Source organism: Aethalodelphis obliquidens, unplaced genomic scaffold, assembly GCF_003676395.1.
Source record: "Aethalodelphis obliquidens isolate GAN/ISIS:26980383/991018 unplaced genomic scaffold, ASM367639v1 scaffold53, whole genome shotgun sequence".
In the NCBI taxonomy this organism is placed as follows: Eukaryota; Metazoa; Chordata; class Mammalia; order Artiodactyla; family Delphinidae; genus Aethalodelphis; species Aethalodelphis obliquidens.
This window is the reverse complement of record NW_020837997.1, coordinates 5,700,322-5,723,462: the sequence shown is the minus strand read 5'-3', so window position 1 is coordinate 5,723,462 and position 23,141 is coordinate 5,700,322. Positions and strand designations below refer to the sequence as shown.

The window sequence follows — 23,141 nt, the reverse complement described above, 5'->3', positions numbered from 1 at the left end:
CTCTGAGGAAGGTGATAATTTAGTCACATGGGCGGAAAGGGTGCCCTTGTCATGGAAAGGTGACCTTGAGGAGTGTCCTAGGGATGGGTGTTGGGCTGGAGGGACTGACTTTCAGGGGTGGTGTGGTGACAGGGAGGACTCTTCTTGGAGGGACTTAGATGGGATCGTGATGAGGCATGCCCCACATCCAGGGCTGGGCGTGGGAGAGAACGGGACCCAATCTAAGCTGCTGGCTGGGGGTGACCCTAAGGGAAACACTGGACATTTGGGGATAACTGGGACCTGAAGGTTTTGATCTAGTGACATTTGGGGATGATTTAGACATAAGGGACAACTGGGGCTGGGGGTAAGATTTGGGGTGTGTGGTATCTGAGAAGGCTGGTGGGGAACTTGGGCTTGAGGTGTGTATGTGGGCCCAAGGGGGACATCTGGCTGTGACTGGGACCTGAGTCACGCCCTAGGTCTGTGGGGAACATCTGTAGATGACTTTGAGAGGTGAGGGGCACGGTAAGGGGCACCCCAGGTCTGAGGATGTTTGGAGGGAGCTGGGACCACAAGGGCCAAAGCTGATGTAGAGTGCTCAGAACTGCCACTCCTACCCTCCCAGGCCTCCAGGCGGCACTAAGGAGCGTGCGGGTCAGCGGGGGGTCTCCCTGCACATACCTGCGGGAATACGTGAGGCGGGGCAGGAGGTGGGACCGCCTCCAACTGGTTCCCTCCAGCGCAGGGAGGAGCCACGAACCAATCGCCAGGCCCACCGCCACCGAAGGCCCGCCTACTGCTGCGCGCGGACCCTCGGCGCCCTCTAGCGGCCGGCTCCGCCCAGCCTCGCTCTGAGCCCCGCCCCTCCGGGAAGCCTCTGTCCTCGCCTGCCCCGGCCCTGATGGTGACCCAGACAGTCTGTCCCTCTGTTCGTCACTCTCTAAAGGCAGGAAGCCAGTAAAGGAAGGCAACCAAGGGCCTTGTTGCCATCCTCCAGATCCCTCACTCTATTTGGGGACTGGGAGCCTCATCCGCGGTGTAGGAGCCCAGACACGCCCCCCCACTCACCTCACCCACCAAGGCCTTGTCTAAGCCGAGTTTCCACCTTTGGGGGGCGTGTCTTCCCCACCCAGCTGCACCCAGCACCTGACACGCACCACCGTCCCGTGCTCAGAAACTTGCAATTGACTCCAATAGCTAGTGCTGGAGCCAGGGCACCCCCTAGTGGCCATTCCCACCGCTGCATGCCCCATGCAGCCCGGGGCGAGCAATCAGTGGCCCTACCCCAGCAAGGTACTAAATCTAGCTCTGTCGCTTTCTAAAACTGAGTGCCCTTTCTTAAACTTTGGAGCCTCAAGTTTTCTCCTCTGTAAAATAGGAATGCTAATCCTACCGACTCGTAGCGCTGTTATGACAGGTGTTGTAACAGATGACAGGTGTAAAGCGCAGGTGTCAGCCCCCGGCTTGCTCATAGTGAGCTCTCTCTCCCTGTCTGCTATCATCCATACTGTCACCACTGGAGGAAACCAGCAGTGGCTCCCATTGCACCCCTCACTTGAAGCTGTACCCAGAGAAGAGGCTGGAGATTTTCTGTGGGGGGGGGAAAGGAAGCCCTGGCAGGGGGCCACAATGGCGGCGGCGGCGGGCGGGGGCAGAACATGCCTTAGTCTCAAAATAAAATTAAAAAGAACAAGCTGTGTTCAACCTTTAAAAAAAAGGAAATACAATATATGGTTCAATAAATAGAAAAAAGTTACAAAATGTGGTAATCTTTGTACTTAATTACAAGAGGAGAAAAGATAGAGGAGGGTGATTGTGGGGTGGGACACTCTCCTCCCTGGGCCAAGGTGGGGGAAAGGGAGGCCAAAGAGAGACAGCAGCTGGGACTTGGGGATGCAAATAGAAAGACAGGCTAGATGGAGAGAAATATGGGAAGGGGGAGTAAGACGAAGGGCAGAGCAGGGAGGCAGAGGATCAGAAAGGGAGAGACAGAGGGCCAAAAAATGCTAAGATGTTGGCCTCTTTCCTTTCTAGATCAGGGGGAAGGGGGGGGTCCCTGGCTTGCCTGCGCTTGGATCCCCCACACACACCAGGTTTGGAGGACAGTGTGAGCCTGGCTCGGTTCCTGAGTTGTATGTCCAGTGACTAGCAGGTAGGGGGAGGGACAGTAATGAGCCCCCAGCCCACCCTGGGACCCTGGCACCCAAGGGAATGGGAGTCCTGGCGGGACGGGTGGTGAGGTATGTGGCTGAGGCCTGAAGCCTCTTCAAATCCTTCAGTGGGGGTGAGCCATTGGTCCCAGCTCTGCAGCCTGGAGGGGGCGCAGGCCTGCGGGTGGGACCCCTGAGGCAGTGAGGGGAGGGTACAAAAGGAGTTTAGATGCCCTAACGCAAGCCCTCCGGGCACCCAGAGTTGGTTGCAGGGAGGGTCTGCTACGTTGACTCTGAGAGCCAGTTTCTGGAAAGTCCTGCCTCCCAGCTCATCCACCCCAGCCCAAGGGAGACCTGTGGGTTTGGGGAGGGAGAGCTTGCCTATTGCTTTTGGGGTGCTCAGGGTGGGGTCATACCGGCTGCACAAGCACACACCCCCTTCCAGGCCTCTGGGTGGTGGTATGGCTTCTGATCCTTGCGTCTTGCACACTCGCTAGGCACGCATGTGCCCTAGGCACGCATGTGGCAGGATGCGACCCCCTGCTTCCCACCTCCTTCTGGGCTTGGAGGGGATGGCAGGCCAGACCACCCAGCTGCAGCCGGGCTCCTTCCCTGACTTAATACTGAAATGCCACATAGGCCTCCAGTGTTGAGGCCCGTGATGGAGGGCGGGTGCCACAGAAGCAGGGGCGAAGGCGGATGTCCCCACCGCCTGCCAGCTGCCCCTCAGCCGAAACGCTCCCGCACCAGGAGCATGAGCTTCTTCTTGCCCTTGTAGGTCTGTTTGAGGTTCTCCAGGAACTGGGCGAACTGCAGGTGCCCATCGGGCGCCAGCAGGAAGGTCTCGCGGGCCTTGCCCAGGAACTCGATGAAGTCGCCGTAGTGCCGCGGGCTGATGTGCGTCAAGCGCGAGTGGCTGGTGGTGATGTAGGCGGCCACCGCCGCGTCCAGCAGCTGGCACAGCGGCGCCCGGTCGGCGCCCAGCGGCTTGGCAGCCCGGCGAGCCCCGAGGGGCCCCAGGCCGGGCGCCGAGAGGGTCCAGCGGCGCAGGATATCGGAGAGCATGGGGGCGCAGTGGATGCTGCGGATGATGAGGGGAACGATGGCGGAGAGCTCGTGCCGGCCCAGCGAGTGGCTCAGCGAGCAGGCCCAGAGCACGTCATTGACGGCCGGGTGGCTGTCCTGGTTGAAGGCGATGCTGAGCTGCGCCAGGGCCAGCGTCGCCAGCTTGTAGGCCCGCAGCGGCAGGCCGCGGTGCTCCATGTAGCGGGCCACGGTGAAGAGGTGGGCGTGGCCCAGGCCTCCGGCCGCGGCGTCCAGCACGATCTGGTAGGCCGCCTCGAAGGCCGCGTGGTTCTTCTCGCACAGGGTGAGGGCGGGTAGGGCGCAGTTCTGCGGGTCCTTCATGGCGCACTGTAAGGCCAGGGTGCGGGCGCATGCCCAGAGCTCCTCCCGCCGGGGCGCATCCAGCTGCAGCCGCAACAGCGTGGCATGGGTGGTGCCCGTCACTGCCACGATGGTGGCTGCCTCCACCGGTGTGAATAAGGAGTACCAGTTCTGCATGATGTTCATCAGGGCTTGCACGCCTGTGGGAGAGGACAGGGTGACACTGGTCAGGAATGGGACAGGGGGCTACCCTGTGTGCATGGGTTTATCCCGACCTACTATCCCCACCAGCCAAGGCTAGAGCTGTACCCCCTCTACCGCCACTCTTGGCTTGACAGAAACTTCACTTTACTTTTCCAAGGGAGGAGAGGGCAGCTGGGCTGGGTGGGATCTGGGGGGTGGGGGCTAGGCATTGGAGGGACTGTCCCTTCTCCAAGCCACTTCAGCCTAGCCAGACTCCAGGTCTTTGTCCAGCTCGGTCCCCCCTCCCAACATTCCCTCCTGGCCTAGGCCTGAGCACAGGCTGGAGTCGGGGAAATGGCTCTGCTTCTCCCTCATGCCTGCCCAGTTCCACCGGGAGGTGGGTGGCGGGTCCCCTTGGGGACTCTCACCGACTTCCGTGGCACAGCTGACCAGCCAGCGCACCATCTCCCTCCGACGCCAGGTCATGGTGTTCAGGGTCATCTGCATCACCTGCAGCATGGGATGGGGAGGGGTAGAGAAGGGGGTCACCCAAGCCAGGGCTGGCGTGTGGAAGGGGGGCGGGCGGGGGATCCTTAAGGGCCCCGGGAAACTTGGAAGTTAAGGGCTGAATCAATGAGCCATACAATCTGGGCAAGGGGCTTCACCTCTCTGGACCTCAGCTTCCCCATCTGTAAAATGGAGGTAAAAACAGTATCCACCTCATCGAGTTGTGAGAATTAAGTGAAAGTATGTAGGTAAAGCGCTTTGCACGGTGCCTACTTCTTCAAGGTGCTCAGCTGATGCCAGCCATTACTGCTAGTGTTGGTGTTATTCTGAGGCCCCATGGATCCTACCTGGGACCACAAACCAACCTGTCCCTTCTCTCTGGAAAGTTCCATGCTTCCTGTCAGCAGATTTCCCCCTGCAGCCCCAAACAAAGCACCTGCCCTACAGGTCCCGCCTTCTTCAGGTCCCACCCGCAATAAGCACCTTCCTTGCTGGCCTCTCTTCTGAGGCCCCATCCCCAGGCCCTGTCCGGAAGTTTCTAAATAGTGGGTCACCTGCCTAAAGCACCACCCTTATCTCAACTCCCACATGTGCCCCACAATGGCTCCGCCCCCCCTCAGGGGGTTGTTCAGAGGCCAATTCTGCCTCCTGCCAGCCCTTTGCTGGCCAGTTCTACCTGGGAAGGTATCACCCGAATCTGTACCTTATTCTGTTACTTTACTTTGGCCACCGTCTGAGGCCCCGCCCCCATGAGCCCCATATCTGTCTATCCCCTCAGGCTGCAACCATGCCTCTGCCTTGCCCTTGCAGCACTGTCCCTCGTCCAGCCCCTGAGGATGGCCTGGACACTCACCTGCAGGCCCCGCCTCCATGACTTTCAACCACAGACCCCGCCCTCCAGAGGCGGCTCTTCACTCACAGGACTATCCCCAAGCCCCGCCCCTCAGCGGTGACCCCTCCTTCTAGGCTGCAGTCCCCTACAGGCCCTTTCCCCAAGAAAGCTCCTTGCGGGCAGGTTCTGCCCCTTCAGTTTCAGGTCCGCCCACCCATGGTTCTTACGGCACACCAGCCCCAGGCCCCACTCCCAAGGCCAGCACCCTTAGGTTCTGCTCTCTCTTGTGGCCAGTCCACTCACCTGCATGCTCCGTGACCCCTTTCCTTGTCCTCAGCCGCACCCCCAGAAGTAGATTCTCACTTTCAGGCTCTGCTACTGAGTCACTCATTCATAGGCCCCACCCTCACTGGTGACTCCATTCCCTCACTCTCAGGACTTACTCACTCACCCTGCTCCTCTGTAGACCTGCCCAAGAGGTGCCCCTCACATCCAGGCCGTGCCCCCAGAGGCGATGCTTACCCTCAGGCCCCGCCCCTAGAGGCAGACCTCACACTCAGGTCCCACCCCCAAGTGGCCCTCACCTGGCCGGCCCTCAGGCAGCAGCCCCCTGCCCCCATCCTCCCTGCGGCCAGTTACCTGCAGGCCAAGCTCCAGCGCAATGCCCAGCAGTGTGGTGTCTGGTGGTGCACTGGCCGGCGTGGCAGTCTTGCAGGCGTCCTGCGCCAGCTTGAAGAGCAAGGCTGGAGAGTGGATGTTCTGCTGGATGGAGCCCAGCACTGCGTGCAGCCACTTGGGGTCTCCTGGGGTTGGGGGAGGGACAGAGGATATCGTGGGCATACCCAGCACCAGCCCCTGCTGCTGCCTGACCTGCTCACACTGGTTCCTCTACAAATGTGCAAATGTGTGAATGTGGACGGTGAGGCACCTGGCAATGGTTCTATGAAGACCTAGACCACTCTTGGCACTCCCCTTTTTCTCTCCTCTGCCCCTTCCTTTCCAGTGGGAGGAAGCCACCCAGGGACCCACTGGACCCCTAACTGTCAAGGGCACCGATTCTGGACCCAGATACCTGGGTCCAAATCCCTGCCACTCACAAGCTGTGTGACCTTGAGCAAGTCGCTTCACCTCTCTGTACCTTGGCTGCCCCATCTGTACAAAGGGTAATACTAATGCAATGGTATGTGTCTCACGGGGCTGCAGTGAGCTTATACTTGTAAAGGCCTTAACATGGCAAGAGTTACACAAATGCGAGCTTTTATTACTATTATTATCATTGGCCCAGATCCTACAATTCTGTTACTCTGCTCCAGCCACATCAGCCTCCTCTCTGTTCCTCAAACATAACCGGGCACAGTTCAGCATCAGGGTCTTTGCACTGGTTGTTCCCTCTGCCTGGAATGCTCTTCCCAGATGCTATGGACTGAACTGTGTCCTCCCCAAAATTCACATATTGAGGCTCTAACCCTCCAGCGTGATAGTACCTTTGGGAGGTAATTTTGTTTAGAGGAGGCCATGTGGCTAGGATCCCCAGGATGGGATTAGTGTCCTTATAAGGAGAGGAGAAGACCAGAGCTCTCCCTTTCTCTGCCATGTGAGGAGGCAGTGAGAAGGCAGCTGTCTGTAAGCCCGGAAGAGAGCCCTCACCAGGAACTGACCATGCTGGCACCCTGACCTTGAACTTCCAGTCTCTAGAACTGTGAGAAAATAAATTCCTGTTGTTTAAACTACCAAGTCTACGGTATTTTGTTACGGCAGCTGAGCTAAGACACCAGATGCTGGCATGACTCCACCTTCACTGTCATGTCTTGGCTTAAGTGTCAACCTGCTTTATTCCCCTCCTTATCACTTATTACCTCTCACTGCGTAACTATCTTCTTTACCTTATGTATTGTCTGTCTGCCCTCACTAGAATGAACACTACAGAGCACAGGATTTGGGACAGTGTTGTTCGCTGCTGCAAGCTCAGCACCTGGGACAGTGCCTGGTACATATAGAAAGCACTCAAGGAGGGACTTCCCTGGCAGTCCGTGGTTAAGACTCCACGCTTCCACTGCAGGGGGCGTGGGTTTGATCCCTGGTTGGGGAACTAAGATCCCACATGTTGTGTGGGGTGGCCAAAAAAAGAATGCGCTTAAGGAAAACTGTGGGTGGGATACGGCAAAAGGATAAAAAGCAGGCAGGAAGGAATGAGGGAAAGGAGGGAGGGGACTAAGGTAAAGGAGGACAGGGGGACGGGGGTGGGGGGCAGCTGCTGTCCTCACCCTTGGCAGCGGTCAGCATGGCGGAGGCCAGTTCACACTGGCGGGTCTCCAGGTGGCCGAGGATGAACCAGCGGGGGAAGCGGTTGCTCACGATGGAATCCAGTGGGTTGCCGTGAGGTTCTCCAGCTGGAAACGCTGTCTCCAGTATGGGCAGCCTGTGGTGAGGAGAGAAGCAGCCCTGCCCTGAGACAAGGCTGGTGTCTCCATCCTCTCTAGGAGAGAAAGGCCTCCTGCCTCAGCCAGAGCCTACCCTCCTAGGCCAGCAAATCTCTGGGCATCCAAAAAGATGGAGGATGTATGTTCAAGATATTCACGGCAATATAAAATAGATAAATAAGGACCTGCCATATAGCACAGGGAACTCTACTCAGTACTCTGTAATGACCTATATGGGAAAAGAATCCAAAAAAGAGTGGATATATATATTGATATATGTATAACTGATTCACTTTGCTGTACACCTGAAACTAACACAACATTGTAAATCAACTATATTCCAATAAAAATTTAAAAAAAAGATGTTCGTTGCAGTGTTGTTTATACCCATCACTGTGGGGTTGATTAAATAAATGATGCTCTATTCACGCACCAAGGGCTGATAAAGACGTAAGGGGATTACTTGTGTCCTGATGTGGCCCCACCCCTCGCTCACTCTGCTACAGTCACTGTTCCCCTTGACATCCCTCACATACCACCAGGCACAGCCCTACCTCAGGGCTTTTGCACGAACTGTTCCCTCTGCCTGGAACACTCTCCCCTAGACATTCTTGTGACTCCTCCTCACCTCTTTCAGGTCTTTGCTCAAATGTTTTTCAAGAAGCTCTTCCCTGACATGCCCAACACATGGAAGAGTGCAACTTCCTACTCCCAACTCCTTCCACCCCTTTCTTGCATGTCACTGTCTGACATACAGCATAGTTTACCTATAAAATTTATTTACTGTCTCTCCCTAACTACAAGGTCAGCTCCATGAGGGCAGGAATTTTTGACTCTTTGGTTCACCGACACTGCCTCTCCAGCACCAGAACAATGCCTGACACACAGCAGGTAAACAACAAATGTTTGTTGAATGACTCAACGTCCCCCCTAAGATATTTTGTTCAGCAGCTCACTGTTGACATGCATTCTGTGCTAAGGAAGTTTTTCAAAGCTGTTAAATGTAATCAATAGCATGGAATAGGAGTCAAGACCGTCCTGGTTCCAAATATCTAAATGACTTTGCTACATAATTCGGGACACACCTTAAGCCTGTTTATGTGTAAAATGGGGGTAAACATAGTTATTTCACTATGTGAGTCACAGACTTAGATCGGGGGGGTCAGCACCTTTTTCTGCACAGGGCTGGACAGCCAATATTTTCAGCTTTGTGGGCCATTTGGTCTCTGTCACAATTGTCACTGTTGTATAAAAGCAGCCTAAGACAATAAGGAAATGAGTGAATGGTGCTCTGTGCCGATAAAACTTTATTTCTGGATGCTGAAATTGGAGTTTCACATACTTTTCATGTGTCACAGAATATTGTTTTGATTTTTTTCCAACTATCTCAAAATACAAAAACCATTCTTATCTCATGGGCTGCACAAAAACAGGCAGCGGGCCAAATTTGGCCCGTGGGCTGTAATCTGCTGGCACTGGCTTAGAAAAAAGTCGAGCACATGAAAGAGTGTTCTCTAAAGCATGGCTCCTAACAGATGATTCTTTCCAAATATTCTGGAAAAATGCACTCCGAATTGTTAATAGGTGCCTCTGGAGAATAGGATCAGAGGATGGGGGACAGATTTCACTTTATTTGTTGGACATGGTTCACTAGAGACAGGGCCTTTTAAAATTCTGCTTCTATGATTTGCTGTTGCACATGGGAAATAACCCGGTTATTCATTGCAACATCTTTTTGGAAACAGTGTAAATGTCTATCAGCTCCAGATTGGTTTTTTCCTGGTGTATCCCTACAGTGGTTCACATGCTATGTGACAGGATATAGCTTTTAAGATGCAGATGTTCAGTGAAAACAAGGTGCAAAGAATAGGTGCGGTATGTGTCATGGAGTAAAGGAGAACCAACTTTTCATTTTCAGATTATGGGTTTGCAGAAATATGGACTCTTGCAGTATAGATAAGAAAGTGGTACCACTGCTTGCCTCCAGAGAGCTTTGGGTAAGTTGGGACAAACCTGCCTAGAAAAGGACTCTGAATTCTGTGTCATGTGGATATTTCTCAAATTCAAAATAATATGACATTTCTAGTGTGTAATCAAGAGCACAGGGCAGTCTGGAATGCCCGGATGAGGGAGGTTGAATGAACCAAGCTGTGAGTTCAGGCAGAAGGATGTGGCTCCCAGTAGCCTCCCATTCCCCAATCCTGCCCGGCCCAGTGGGAGTCCCCAGCTGCCTCTCCTCACCTCATGGCTCGCAGCGCGAGGCGGTAGGCCAGGTCGGGGTCGTAGGGCAGCAGTGCAGTAAACAGGTAGCGGGCACAGGTGTGCATGGGCACGCTCTCCCGGAACAGCACTTCTCCAAAGCCGCTGAAAGGACCCCCTGCAGGGGCAGCCTGAGCTCAGCCTCAGGGTGTGGGCTTGCACGGCCCCTCCCCAGGTCTCCCCACACCCCAGGCTCTGAGTGTGGGATGGGCAGACTCAGGATAGAGTGGCTGGGGCTAGAGAGGTCCCGGCGGTAGGAGCACAGGACTAAGATTGAGACAAGCACTGGAAAATCCACAGAAAAGAGACCCTGGGCACCCCTGGATAGGGGGCAGGACTCAGACGCAGGGTGGGGCCAGAGGGTGGAGGTGGGGCTGCACCTGCTCCAGGGGTGTGGCCAAGCCAGCTTCCTTTTGTAGTAGGGGAGGGGCCTCACAAGGCAGGACCGTGGGCAGAGCCAATCAAAGTCTAGCTGGGCACCAGCGACTAGGCTCATTGGCTCCAAAGTGGGCAGGGGGTGGGGAGGGGCCTCATCACTCAAAGCCGTTATTGGCTGCCAGCACTGCTGGGGGCGGGGCCAAGGTCTGGAGCTCACCTTTTAAGAACTGCCAAGGTGTGGAAAGGCAGTAAGGACAAGGAGGTGGAGCTAGGGGCGGGGTCTCCCGATCCAGCAACAACCAGGCCACTACAGTACAGAGGCAGGACCCTATCTTTCAGGAACGGCCAGGCTAGCAGTGGGGCCTCACCTTCCAGCAGCTGTCCCGCCTGCTTGCGCAGCACCTGCACCAGCCGCTCGTCCAGCTCCACCTCCTCCAGCAGGGCCAGCAGCTGCTCCTCGTTGCGTACCACCTTGTCCTGGGCATACAGCCCCTCAGGCAGGGCCCGCTGCTGTCCCAGGCCCAGCAGTGCCACCTCTAGCGCCATTGCCAAGTAGGACTCCCCAGGGCTCCCGGGCACCGGGACGTGCTGGTAGGCCACCTTCCGCTTCTCAGGGCCTGATTCTGTGGGAGAAGGACACCAGGGCAGTTAGAGGGGAACCCCTTTTCCTGGGACTCCAGTGGTCCTTGACCTTAAACACGGACACTGTGTGTGGGGTGGGGGGGGAGGTTTAGGGAGAGCCCAGCTGCTTCCGCACACACCAGGGGGTGGGGCCCACCTTCCAACAGCAGATAGGCCTACGGTGGCCTCACTTTCAGAAGCTAAGCCTCTTGGCACCTGGCACTGGCCGAGGGGTGTGGCCAAGTGTAAGGGCGTGGCCTCACTTTCTAGGGGTACTGGGCAAGAGGGCATGGCCAAGAGGTGGTGATTTTCCCACCTCCTCAAGGGGCCCCCAGTGTGGGTACCTGGGTAAATGGCAAGGGTCTCCTCCTCTAGGTGACAGGCCTCCAAGAGTGCCCTGCAGAGGCAGCCAATGGGGTCCAGGGGGTGGCCCACCCATCCTTCCATGTTGGTGATGCAGGTGGAGCCTTTCTGCAGTAGCTCTGCAGGTAGGAAGAGAAGGCTCAATGCCCAGCCCCCCTCCACCAAGCCCTCGGGGGGGGCTTCCTCTCCCTGAACCCCAAGCCCAACCTCCCAGTGCCCACTCACCATCTGCCCACCCAGCACCCTTTTCTCTGCCCCTTGAGCTCTGCAGCAGCTCTCACCTCCACGGCCCTGGCCTCCTGTCCCACACCCAGACCCAGGCCTGGCTAAACTGGGTGCTTTCTAAAACATCCAACCAGTGTCGTTCCCCTCCTTATAACCCTTGATCCTTCCCACCTCTCTCAGGCCCAGCCAGCTTTCAGGGCTCCCAAGGACTGATATGAAAGTTTCCCTGGGGTGGTCACCCACCCCACCTGGAAGCCCATCCTCCAATCTCCTGCCACAAGCCGTGCTCTCCCTTGCCTCTGGGCTCCTGCCCGTGCTGTTCCTTCTAACTGGAACATTGTGGCTCCCTCCTCTTCTCCTGGGAAACTCCTAAACATCCTTAAGATCTCAGCTTAGCTCTCACCTCCTCTGGGGGGGCTAACCCTACGCCTTGAGGCTAGGTCAGGGGTCTGCTCAGATCCCAATGCCCCCATTTCTCCCCCATTACACCCTGTATTCAATTTCCTGGTAACTGACCCATCAACTCAACTCCATCACCCAGAGAACACAACTGGTAGCCTCTCTCCTGTCCCTCCATATCTAGTCCACAAACGTGTCATTTTTGGGCCAACACAGTGTGAGCTTTTGTTTTTCCTAATACAATTTTCAAATTGTTGCCCATATTGAAAAAAATCAGTAAATTCCACATTAGATAATCTGGACTTCTGGCTTCTCTTGAAAAATCAGAAGATCTGGCCACACGGGGTCCATGTTCCTGAAAGGCACGTGGCTAGATCTATAGAAACTACATTTCCCAGACTTCTTTGTGTGAGGTGTGGAAGGTGGGAGAGAATGAGGCCATTACTCTCCTGCAGTAGCTGGCAGCAGGTGTGTGGCTGTCTGCAGGGCACAGACATGAGGTTTGCCAGCAGGTTCTGGGTTGTCCTCTTGGGAACTGCCCTGCCCCCCTGTGAGGGCTACAGCCTGCTGAACCTCGTGTGCTTCTGAAGTTCAAGTGTGTGAAGCCAAGCAGGGGCTTCCCTGGCTTTCAATCCTGCGGCCCTTCCAGTGGTTTTGAGAATCCTCAATCCCCTGCATTAGATTTTTTCTGCTCAAGACACCTAGAGTGGTCTGTTTTCCTGCTGTACCCACGGACTCTCCAGGTTGCCACCGCCCCCAGCTGTTGGCATTTGTGTCTGCGGCCCCAGGACACGATGATAATATTGGTGCCCACCTTTTTTCTGCTGCTTGTAGGTCTCAAGCTGATGTCGCCGCTGCAGCCGGAGTGTGTTGACTATGGCGCCTGCCAGTCGCAGGGCCTGGCGGGGGTATCCGTGGGCCCTCAGGGTGTCCACACGTGCGCAGGCAGTGGGGAAGGGCTCGCCCAGCCAGAGTGGGCGGCCCTGGGGGTCAAAGGTTGGCTTGTCACCACCCCCGTTGCTTGTGAGGCTGGGGCCGTAGGAGTCGCTGGCCAGGATCCTCTGCAGGTGGGCGTCACTCCAGTGCAGCGACCCAGCCTGCAGGGCGCGGCCAAACACGGTGTGGCGGGAACCTGCAGCCTCCACCTCCTCCTCCTCCTCCTCCTCCTCTGGGCCTGTGGGAGAGGCGCCCAAATGCAGCCCCATGAGGGGGGCCCTAGCAGTCAGGCGCTGGTCAGCTCTGCCCCACTGAGTGCCAGCTTGGTGCTAGGCTCCAGGTGCAGCGATGAGTGTGTGTTATCTCCCCAAATCCTTCCAGCAGCCTTTTAAAGGCGTGTGTGTGTGTGTGTGTGTGTGTGTGTGTGTGTGTGTGTGTCAGTGGAGATATTCCTTCATATGAATGGACCACTGATCTTGAACAACTGTGACTCTCTGTCCATCTTTCTCCCTCCACACTCCAGTTTTTCCTCTCCTTCTCTATCTTTCCCTCTCCCTCTCTCCCTCCATCTCTGCCTCTCTTTACTTGTCTCTCTCTTCTCAATACCCGTTTCCTTTTCTATCTGTTTCCCCTACCCCCTGCCTGATTCCTGCCTCCATGGCCAGAAGGAGACTGAGTCAGGAGACCAGCCCAGAACTATAGGCATCTTAAGTATTTCACATCGCTGTCCCTCGGGCTGCCTGCTGCCCCTGCCCTGGGCACTCCCTCTGGGCTGGGAGGCAGGCAAGGGCTGGTCCCCCCTGCCCTGCCTCCATTTTCCCCCAGAGCGCCATGATGGGGTGGCTGGGCCACAGGAAGTAGTGATGGTTTGTTGGGGGGAGTGGCGGGGACCCCTCTCCTACCTGGGCTGAGGGCTACGGTGGGCTGCAGGCTGGGCCCATCAAAAGAGTAGTTGCCTTCCTCCAGTGGGCACACGTCCAGCTTGTCCCACTTGGTAAGCATCTGGAGCCAGCTCGCCCGCTCCTCTGGTTTGCAGTGGGGGCTCAGGACGATGCACACCCACAGGGCCCCTGGGGAGAGAGGGCAGCAAATGTGGGCACGGGGGAGGCTCAACATTCATGCAGCAGGAGCAGCACGCACGTACGGAGTGCCCGCTGTGTGCTGGGCACTGGTCTCTGCTCAACCCTCACCTCTGGCCTCTGAGGGTGCAATTCATCATCTCTTCACTTTACAGTCCAGAGAGGTAAAATCGCTTGCTCAAAGTCACACAGCCGGGAAGCCAGAAGTTAGGACTCAAACCCAGACTACTGGACTCCTTTTGCAAAAAAATTTTTTTTCTATAGCACTTATCACCATCTATCACAGGGGTCAGCAAACTACCACCCGTGGAGAAAATCGAACCCGCTACGTGTTTTTGAATGGCCCGTAAGCTAAGATTTATTTTTACATTTTTAGATGGTGGAGGGGGTGGGGAATAAATAAAACGAACATTTTGTGACTTGTGAAAATGATTTGAAATTCAAATAAATAGTGTCTGTAAATACAGTTTTATTGGAATGCTACCACACCCACTTTGTTATGTGTGTCTGTGGCTGCTTTTCTGCTACAACAGATAAAATCGAGTAACAGCGACAAAAACCAAATGGCCTGAAAAGCCAAAACTAACTATCTGGCCCTATGGAAAACGCGTTGACCCCTGGTCTAATGGGCTTGTGGGATTTTCTTGTCCGTCTGCCCTACTAGGTGTCAGCTCTCTGAGGACAGGTATTTAATCTCTCTTATTTCTTGCTGTAGTCCCAGCGTTCAGTACAGTGCCTCATACATTGGCGGTGCTAATGAATGAGGAAGGATTCACGGGCAAGACCCTAATCTCAGGTGGGCAAGACCCTAATCTCAGGTGGGCAAGACCCTAATCTCAGGTGGGCAAGCCTGGGTGCCTGCCACACTCTGGGGTCTGGGACTTACCCAGCTCATCCCACAGCTGGCGGCACTTGTCCGTCATGCCGGCGCCCTGTTGCCGCCACAGGGCCAGGCGCGGATCCTGCAGGAATTGCTCAGTCATGAGGATCAGCATGCGTGCGCCATTGGAGTCCCGCATTCGCAGCATCTCCCGCACCTGCGCCGGACCAAACGGTGAGGAGGGGCGGGGCTCCGGCACCCAGCAGTCTAGTCCCGCCCCCCTGTACCCGCCCAGCCAGCACCTTGCAGAACATGGAGCGCAGCTGCTGGCTGGCGCCATAATAGCCGCCGTTGGAAAGCAGCTGCTTCACCTGCTCCTGGATCTGCTCCTCGTCCAGGTGCCAGCAGTTGGCGTCCTCGATGCCCGCGCCCGCCGTGGGGTCTGGGGCACCTGTGGGGAGGGAGGGACGGCTGAGGCTGGGGCTGGGGGGAGGGGGTGTCTGTCATCCAGTCCTTCAAATCACCCAAACCATCCCAGAATTCCATCCATCCCACCTGAAAACCCATCCATCCATCCACCCATCATCTTACCCCAAACATCACCTACCCATCCATTTAAACCACTCAACCATCCGTCCACACCCCCGTGCCATGCCATGCATCTTTCCATCCACACATCATAACCTTTAGCACACCTACCTACCCCATTAGACCATCATCCACCCTGCCCATAACTCCCACCTACTCACATCTATATACCCATCCCACCAGTCCATCCATCCACCTACCCACCCCTATTTGTCTTTCCAACTCATCTGTACTAACCACTCAAAATACCCACTGACCTATTCATCCACTGACCTACACAACTCTGCTATCCATCCATCCAATGAACCCAAACTTTCCATCTATTCTTTCCCCACCAACCACCCTTCGTATGTATCTCCCCAAACACCCACCAGCCCATTGGTCCATCCATACATCCTCCATAAAACACCCACCTACTTGATCCATCCACCATGTTAGTCCTCACATAAGAACATTCACGCACGCATCAACTCACCGTCAATCCATGCACCCCTTGGTCCTTCCAGTCTTCCACCAACCCCATCTGTCCACTACCTCAAACTCCCCAATCAAAGCCCATCCCATCCTACCCTACCACCAATTATCACCAACTCCCTATTCACCTATCATCCTAGTAAATCACCCATCCACTCATTCCATCCATTTTTCCACACCAACAGTTCACCCCAACACCCCATCATGAACACCTTCTATATCCACCCATAGCCACCCTCAAATATCCATTCATGCCTCCACCCACTATGCATCCGTCTACTCACCCACCATCCTACTCCATCCTTCTAGCATTATAGTTAAGCAACACTTGTAGCTCCAAACCACCCCAGAACTCATAACACCTCCCGGTCTATCTCCTACCCTATCCTACTTCTGACACCCACTAATGTCCACACATACTCCTTATGACCTCCACACACCCATACTCAGGCCTGCTCCTGTGATCTTGAGACACCCCCACCCTGGGGCTGGATCTTCCCACTGGCTGATTTCTTGACCATTCATCTGCCCAGGGCCAGATCAAATCCAGGATCTGCCACTTACTGAGGTGTGTGATCCTTTTTTTTTTTTATAACATCTTTATTGGAGTATAATTGCTGAGGTGTGTGATCCTGACCTCATGCAGTGGTGCTCCCCCACCCCTGCTCATGGATCAAGGGTACCTCTGGGTTTTTTTTGGCCACACCACGTGGCTTAGGGCATCTTAGTTCCCCAACCAGGGATTGAACCTGGGCTGCAGCTGTGAAAGCACTGAGTGCTAACCACTGGACCACAAGGGAATTCCACAGTCAGGGGTACCTCTGGATGCTGTGACAAATGCCTGTGGCAGAGCAAGCGAGATGGCTGTGAGCTGGGGCCTCCCTGCCCCATCAGACCTTGGGGCGCCCTTACCATGCACCAGGTTGATCTCGGAGCCCAGCAGGAGGATCTCATCCGCCAAGCGCTGAGCAGTGGGCAGCACCTCAGTGTGGTGGGCACTGATGAGGTACTGCACGAACTTCTGCAGCTGATCCCGGTTCATCTGGGAGAGTGTCTCGGAGATGGGTAGCCGCAGCTCCACCTGGCGGGCATGCCGAATGCGATACAGCGACAGGGCCACCACATGAGCACAGTAGAAGAGGTCTCGGTTGTCGCAGCCGCAGCTCACGGATGTGATCTTGCAGCGGTCAAAGCTGATGGAGACATGGTAAAGGCGCTCGGGCTCTCCGGGGCCCCCTGGCTCCCGGATATTTCCGCTCAGGTGGAACCCTAAGACCAAAACCAAATTGTCACTGCTGTGTCACCCCAGAGATGGGTAATCTTTTCCATGGTGCACAGCAAGACCAGGTGCAAATCCCAGCTGAGTAACCTAGCACAAGTCACTTAACCTTGCTGTGCCTCAGTGTCCACATCTGTGAAATGGGAACAAATAGTAACATCCTCCTCATGTGTTTGTAATGAGGATGAAATGGGTTAATATTGGCAAGTGCTTAGAACACTGTTGGCAGATAGTAAGTGCTAAATAAATGTTTGTTCTTCTTCTAACTCTGAATAATATTATTACAGCAATGCTGTTGAAGATGATTTTCTTAGCCCTTGGGTAATCATGGATACAGCCTAGGCTCCAGGTGCCCTGTCACTTCCTGGGAAGATACCAAAGATACTTGGGGGGCGAGGGATTGAAGTGGCCGGCCAGGGGCCAGGTCACCCCATCACCCCCCACCCCTCCCTGGCCCCTGGGGAGCCCAGATGCCAGGCTCATCCGACTGGTTGGGCAGCTCAGGCCCCAGCTGGCCCTGGCTGCGTCATGCAGGGAGACGGCGGCTTCCTCATACCGGCTGGAGGTGGCCGAGCCTATGGCCAGCTGGGTCATGTCCAGGCAAGGGGGCCCCCAGGCTGACAGGGTTCAGAGAGGGTCATCTTGGCTGAGCCCCTGCCTCCAGCTGGGAGACATGACCTGCCCCCGTGGGAGGTATGGCATTCCAGGGCTCACCTGCCTTCTGGCTCAACCTCTACTGGTTCCCTTCTCAGCCCTGCTGCCTGAGGTCTAGAATCATCTTTCATCGCTAGCTCTAAACCTCCACCCCTTCCCCTCACCTGGACCCTGCTGCCTGGGGTTTAAGACCACTCCTCACAGATGATCCCCCTTCCACCCTAGACCCCACGGAAGCCTCGTTGCCTTAGGTCTGAGACCATTCCTAAACCTCTGAACCCAACCTCCACCTGAGTCTTTCTGCCTGACGTCCAAGACTGTCGCTCATCACTGAGCCACTCTCACCGAGGACGCTGCAGCCCGAGGTCTAGGATCATCCTTACCTCTGGCTCTAAACCTTGGACCCAGAGCGTCCCTGGGTCCCTCTGTCTGAGGTCTGGAACCTCCTCTCACTTCTGGTTTACAATCGCTCCTCAAAACCACTGCCTCGGGCTTCCCTGGTGGCGCAGTGGTTGGGAGTCCGCCTGCCGATGCAGGGGACACGGGTTCGTGCCCCGGTCCAGGAAGATCCCACGTGCCGCGGAGCGGCTGGGCCCGTGAGCCGTGGCCGCTGAGCCTGCGTGTCTGGAGCCTGTGCTCCGCAACAGGAGAGGCCACAACAGTGAGAGGCCTGCGTACCGCAAAACAAAAACAAAAACAAAAAAAACCCACTGCCTCGGCCCTGCCTTCTTCCCTGCTATCCCCCCTATCCTACCACCTCTACCCCTATGCCTCAACTAAGCTGACTGAGGTCAAGGCAGATCCTTGATCTTGAGCTCATAGTATCTTGTACAACCCTCCCTGGGCATCAAAGCCTGACATTTGGAACCTCCCCCAGCCCTCCATGTCTGCTTTGGACCCCCTGGCCTCCCTGGCAGGGGTAGGGGGCAGGCACTTACCCACTTGCAGCACACGATCTACGGCCCCGCTCTGTAGCAGGTGCAGTCCACGGGTGAAGGGCACCCGGGCATCGTGCTCGCCCTCCGGGGGCTGGTAGCCCAGTGATGAGTACATGCATATCTCCCGCTCGCTGCGTGGAAACGACCAGAACACGATGCGTTTCTGGACCGGCTCTGGCACCCGGGAGAACCGCTCCTCAACCTGTGGGAAGGCCCGGTGTGTTAGAAACCCTGGCACTTGAATCCTGGCTTTGCTGCTTACAAGTAGTATGACCTTGGGCAAGTCACTTTGCCTCTCTGAGCTTTGTTTTTTCTCGAGTGTAAGAAGATGTTAAGAGCACCCGCCTTCTGGGTGTCATGAATATTACATATGCACTAATATATGTACAGCGCTTACAATAACACCTGGCCTATTGTTAGTGTTTTGGAACTTTCTGCGGCTTCCCTCCTGGATGTCAGGTCTCAGGGTCCTAATGTAAGGTAGTCTCACCTCTCAGGCTTTGAGGGGGGACGAGGAAGGAAGACAAATGTGATAAGAAGACCAGTGATCAGGCCTACATGTTCTTAGCCTACATTGTGCTAAATGCTTTATGTGTGCGAGTTCCCTTAATTCTCATAGCAACAACCCAGTATTTTTGCAGCCTGGGGAATCTGAGGCTGAGGCGGAGTGAATTCACTTGTTCAGGGTCCCACAGCTGGTGAGCTCCAGCTCCCAAGACAGGCTCTCTGCTCCAGCTGCTAAGGGTTCTCAGGAAGGGAGGGGTGTCCTGCTCACCCCTGGGGGCTTTGGGCAATGAACTGATCTGGTTGAGCCTGCGTTCCAATCCAGGCTTGCTACTCACTGGCTGAGTGTCCTTGGGCAAGTTTCTCAACCTCTCTGTGCCCCAGTTTCCTCAAAGAAGGAGAACAACTCCCAAAAGGCTGCAGAGGATTCCGTGAGTTTCTGCAGGGCAAGAGCTTTCCTAGGGCCAGACCTGCCCAGGGCAGGTACATGGGAGCCCTGGAGAAGGTTTTAGGATTACTCTGGGGGGGTCTCACACACAATGAAGGGGCAGGGACCTTTCAGAGCCCCCAGTCCTAGGTTTGAAAGGGAAGTGGGAGGACCAGTGACTGGCCCAGGCCTCGGGGACAGTTGGCAGATGACTAAGGAGGGATTTTCCGGGCCGTGAATCAGAGCCCGCCTTATCCACACTTGGCCCAGACCCATCAGTCGCAGCAGACTCACTCTGGAGAGGCCAGGGAGCAAAGAAAGCCCCCCAAAGCCAAACAGAGGACAGAGCCTGTGGGGGCCAAGGAAGGCTTGCTCAGGTCCTGGCCACAACCCAGCTCCTTGGGGACCCACACTGAGGCTGGGAAAGGGGACTTTACCCAGCCCTGGGGCATCCTGGCAGGGCCCCCCAGAAGTTATAGGGGCAGGATTCCAGGTACACCTGTCCAGGTACCGAAACCCAGGCCCCACACCTGCTGCCAAACTCTGGAAGGACTGAGATGGCTGCGGGGCAAGGGGAGAGTGAGCATGGGGTAATGGGGAGGGGGGACTCTGACGATGGAGTAATCTCTGCAACCAGCCAGGAGGGGCTGGGCAGCCCCAGGTGGGAGGTAGTTCCAGAATTACTGAGGGGTGTGTGAGTGTTAGTGCCTGAGGGAAGGATCTGCAGGAGAAGAAGGGGGTCCCCATGGGACAGGTAGGTTCTGGAGGCTGGAGGCAGGGATTGGAGACAGAAAGGGGTGTCTTGGGGCCAGGCTCTATATAAGTGGGGGAGTCCTCTACTGGGGGTGTAGGACAGAGATCTGGAGTCTCTAGGTGCTGAGATCTGCTCTGTTCCCAAGTGGGGGCAGGTTGTAGGACTTGGAGAGAGGAGTGAGGATTGAATGGGGTGCCCTAATTGGGAGATGAGGATAAGGTGGGAAAAGAGAGGTACCCAGGGTTGTGAGAGGACCATGGGGCAGGAGGAGAAAAAGTGCCCCGAGTTGGGATCTGGGGCACTGAGGGAACCCCTGGGTCTTGTGGGCTGAAGGGCAGAGCTGCTGGGGAAGGGATGGGGGTGGGTCATAGGGTTTGAAGGAGTGAAATGGGAGGATGAGGGGATGTCTCGGGCAGAGTTAAGGATCTTGGAGGAGATCTCTGGGGGTGTCTCCAATGGAGGCAGGTCCGGAGGCTGCAATCTGGACAGGGGGAGAAGGTATGTCGGGGACGGGGCTGGGAGTGGGTCCCTCCCCACCGCACTCCTCGGTCACCTGCTCGAAGGCCCAGCTCTCGGCTACTCGCTTGGCGCTGAGGTCCAGCAGCGCTTCGGGTCGGCCCCGGCCGCGCACTGCCCCGGCCCCGGCGTCGCGCTCCTCCGGTCCCGCGGGGCCGTCCCGGCTCCGCTTGGCCGCGGGGGGGTCCATCCGGCCTGGCCGGGGCCGGGGCGGGGCCTGTGTGTAGGGGGGGGTCGGTCCGACGCCTACTCCGCCTCACCGTCTCCCGCGACCCCTGCCCGCCTTCCTGTCCTTCGTCCGCGCTCGGCCGCCCCGGTACTCGCTCCGCACCCACCCCCGGGCCGGCGGGGTGATGCGGCCCCTTTAAGACCCTTCACAACAATGAAGCTGCCTCGGCCTCCGCTTTATCCTCGGCCGTCGTCCCGCCCCCACCGCCCGTCCCCATTGGCCCCCCTTCGGCCTCCGAGGCCCTCCTCCGCCATTGGCTGCACCGCCAGATCCGTCTCCAAGTTACTGCTGTTCATTCGTTGTATGCACTGCCTGTCTTTTCGGGACTACTCAATCAGGGCGCTCAGCGAGCAGCGCTGTCAATCACGGGACGCCGGAGACCAATCACAGTGGGAGGAGACCACCGGCGCCGGCCTTAAGCGGAGTTTCGGGGCGGGTCCTGGGTTCATTCACAACATTCCTCCCCCGCCCCACTAGGGCTGGACAGCGCTCCGCGGGCAGCTGGGGCTGCGCCCACACAAGGCTTTGTTTACTGAGGGTCGCTTCCGGGCGCCGCGAGGGGACAATCAACACTGCTCGGCCCGGGAGCGAGACAGAGCGGCGGGATCCCCGGGCAGCCCCTCAGCCCCGCCTCCCTCTGGTCTGTGTGACGAGAAATTCAGCCTCTTTGGGCGGCGGGTCAAGTTTTGATGCTTTGCGGGATGGAGGGATCACAGGTCCCTTGGTAGAGTTTATGGGGGCTGCGGACACCCTCGCTAGAAATAGAGCCCAATCCAAGCCCATCCTTGAGCCCCAAGCTAAGAATCTCCAATCCATTCTATGCCCTATATATTACGTTAAGTCCTATGAAATTACTGATTTTCAACAATTTTTGATACACTAAACGGCAATTTCATAAGGTTCAACGTAATAGATGTCAAATCCGACCACCTCTGATTATTTTTTCTGATTCAGCTTGTCTAGGTCACATCTCTTGATGTGACCTTGAAGCAGGCGGTGGTCCTCATCGCCGGTCCCCGGCGCCACCACCCCTGCCATCTCCATGTTGCTAGAGAACCCTGCATTTCCCCCTCGCCACACTTCTCTCCGTTATCATTACGTTTCTTTATCTATTTCAGCAGTTGTTTAACTTCTGTCTCTCCCCGCTCCACGGTGAGCTCCAAGGGGCAGTCTAATTGTCTAACTGATGCACTGCTTTACTGCCAGCACCTGAACACCTCGGGACATACAGCAGTCACTCAATCTATATATAACTTGTTGAATGAACCAGCTCATGCTTTGCTCCCATTCCACTGAAATGATCTACAGAGCAGGAAAACCGAAGCTGGCCCCTAAGTGGCCTGATTGCTGCCCCCTGCCTCTCCCCACATGGAAACTCTGCCTTTTTCCTTCCAGGAATTTCCAGTTTCACAGCTGCATTTTCTGGCCAGTCCCCAACCCACCCTTCAGTAAACTCCCTCCGACCTGCACTGTCCAGTATGGTCACCACTGGCCACAAGTGGCCTTTGAGTCCTTGAAATGGGACCAAGCTGAACTGGGCTGTGCTGTCAATGTAAAACACATTGGATTTTGGAGACTTAATAGAAAAAAAAGGCGGCAAAATATGTCATTAAGAATTTTTTATATCGATTACATGTTGAAATAATACTATTTTAGATGTTTGTGTTAAGTAAAATACATTATTAAAATTAATTCCACCTGTCTCATTGTGTATTTATTTTAGTTTATTCTATGCGGTATCAGGGCGTTTAAAGTTACATATGCAATTTGGATTGTAATTTCTATGGGACAGCAGTGGTCTTGAGAAACCAAAGCTGACCACAATGACAACAATGAAACAACAATAAAAATAATGTACTGATTGCTTATGTGGTGCTCTAGCTGTTCAGACACATTATCAAATGTAAGCCTTCCAACAGTGCTGCGAAATGGGGATGTCATCTCCATGTCTCATATGAGGAAACTGAGGCTTAGAGAGGTGGAGTTCTTGCCTGACTGGGAAGCCTTAGACTTATTAGAGCATGTCTTTCCTGCAAGGATTTGAGGCAAAGATAGACTTATGGGGAAGGAGAAATGGGTGGGGAGACAAGCAGGGAGAACATCAGTGAAACAAGTCTTTCAGGTGCTCCCCTAGCAAACAGGACCCAGGGTCCAGGTTTTCCAAGCAGCCCCCTTCAGCATTTAGTATGTGGCTGGCCCTTGTCCCTGAGGATGCTTCAGTGGCTGTCCTGAGATGCT

The 23,141-nt window shown here is 55.7% G+C and overlaps 1 protein-coding gene across 8 annotated transcripts; it reads right to left on the bottom strand.

Annotated features, from left to right (window-relative positions):
- Positions 1-1,676: 1,676 nt before the first annotated feature.
- On the bottom strand, positions 1,677-21,083 carry ZSWIM4 (zinc finger SWIM-type containing 4). Of its 8 annotated transcripts, none has more exons than XM_027084943.1 (14): positions 20,712-20,864; positions 18,474-18,675; positions 16,515-16,871; positions 14,843-14,991; positions 14,607-14,757; positions 13,544-13,711; positions 12,520-12,879; positions 11,063-11,200; positions 10,466-10,720; positions 9,702-9,837; positions 7,305-7,459; positions 5,680-5,843; positions 4,130-4,211; positions 1,677-3,718 (listed from the first exon to the last, which is right to left on the bottom strand). In XM_027084943.1, the coding sequence occupies exons 1-14, from the start codon at positions 20,862-20,864 to the stop codon at positions 2,859-2,861; spliced, it is 3,330 nt and encodes a 1,109-aa protein (XP_026940744.1). In that variant the 3' UTR covers positions 1,677-2,858. The 8 variants fall into 8 exon arrangements, with proteins under 8 accessions (XP_026940744.1, XP_026940746.1, XP_026940752.1 ...); XM_027084945.1 differs by having other exon boundaries at positions 2,719-3,718; positions 14,912-14,991; positions 20,712-21,083; XM_027084951.1 differs by lacking the exon at positions 20,712-20,864 and adding an exon at positions 20,935-21,083 and having other exon boundaries at positions 2,719-3,718; positions 16,515-16,795.
- Between the last annotated feature and the right edge of the window lie 2,058 nt (positions 21,084-23,141).

What these genes read in the sequence shown, in the direction of transcription:
- ZSWIM4 (XM_027084943.1), bottom strand. Translation starts at nt 20,864, where the DNA reads ATGGACCCCCCCGCGGCCAAGCGGAGCCGGGACGGCCCCGCGGGACCG. An exon ending in TGCGCTCCATGTTCTGCAAG is followed by an intron (nt 14,758 to 14,842) that starts GTGCTGGCTGGG and finishes GGTCCGGCGCAG; the next exon opens with GTGCGGGAGATGCTGCGAAT. An exon ending in CATGCTGACCGCTGCCAAGG is followed by an intron (nt 5,844 to 7,304) that starts GTGAGGACAGCA and finishes CCCCAACCCCAG; the next exon opens with GAGACCCCAAGTGGCTGCAC.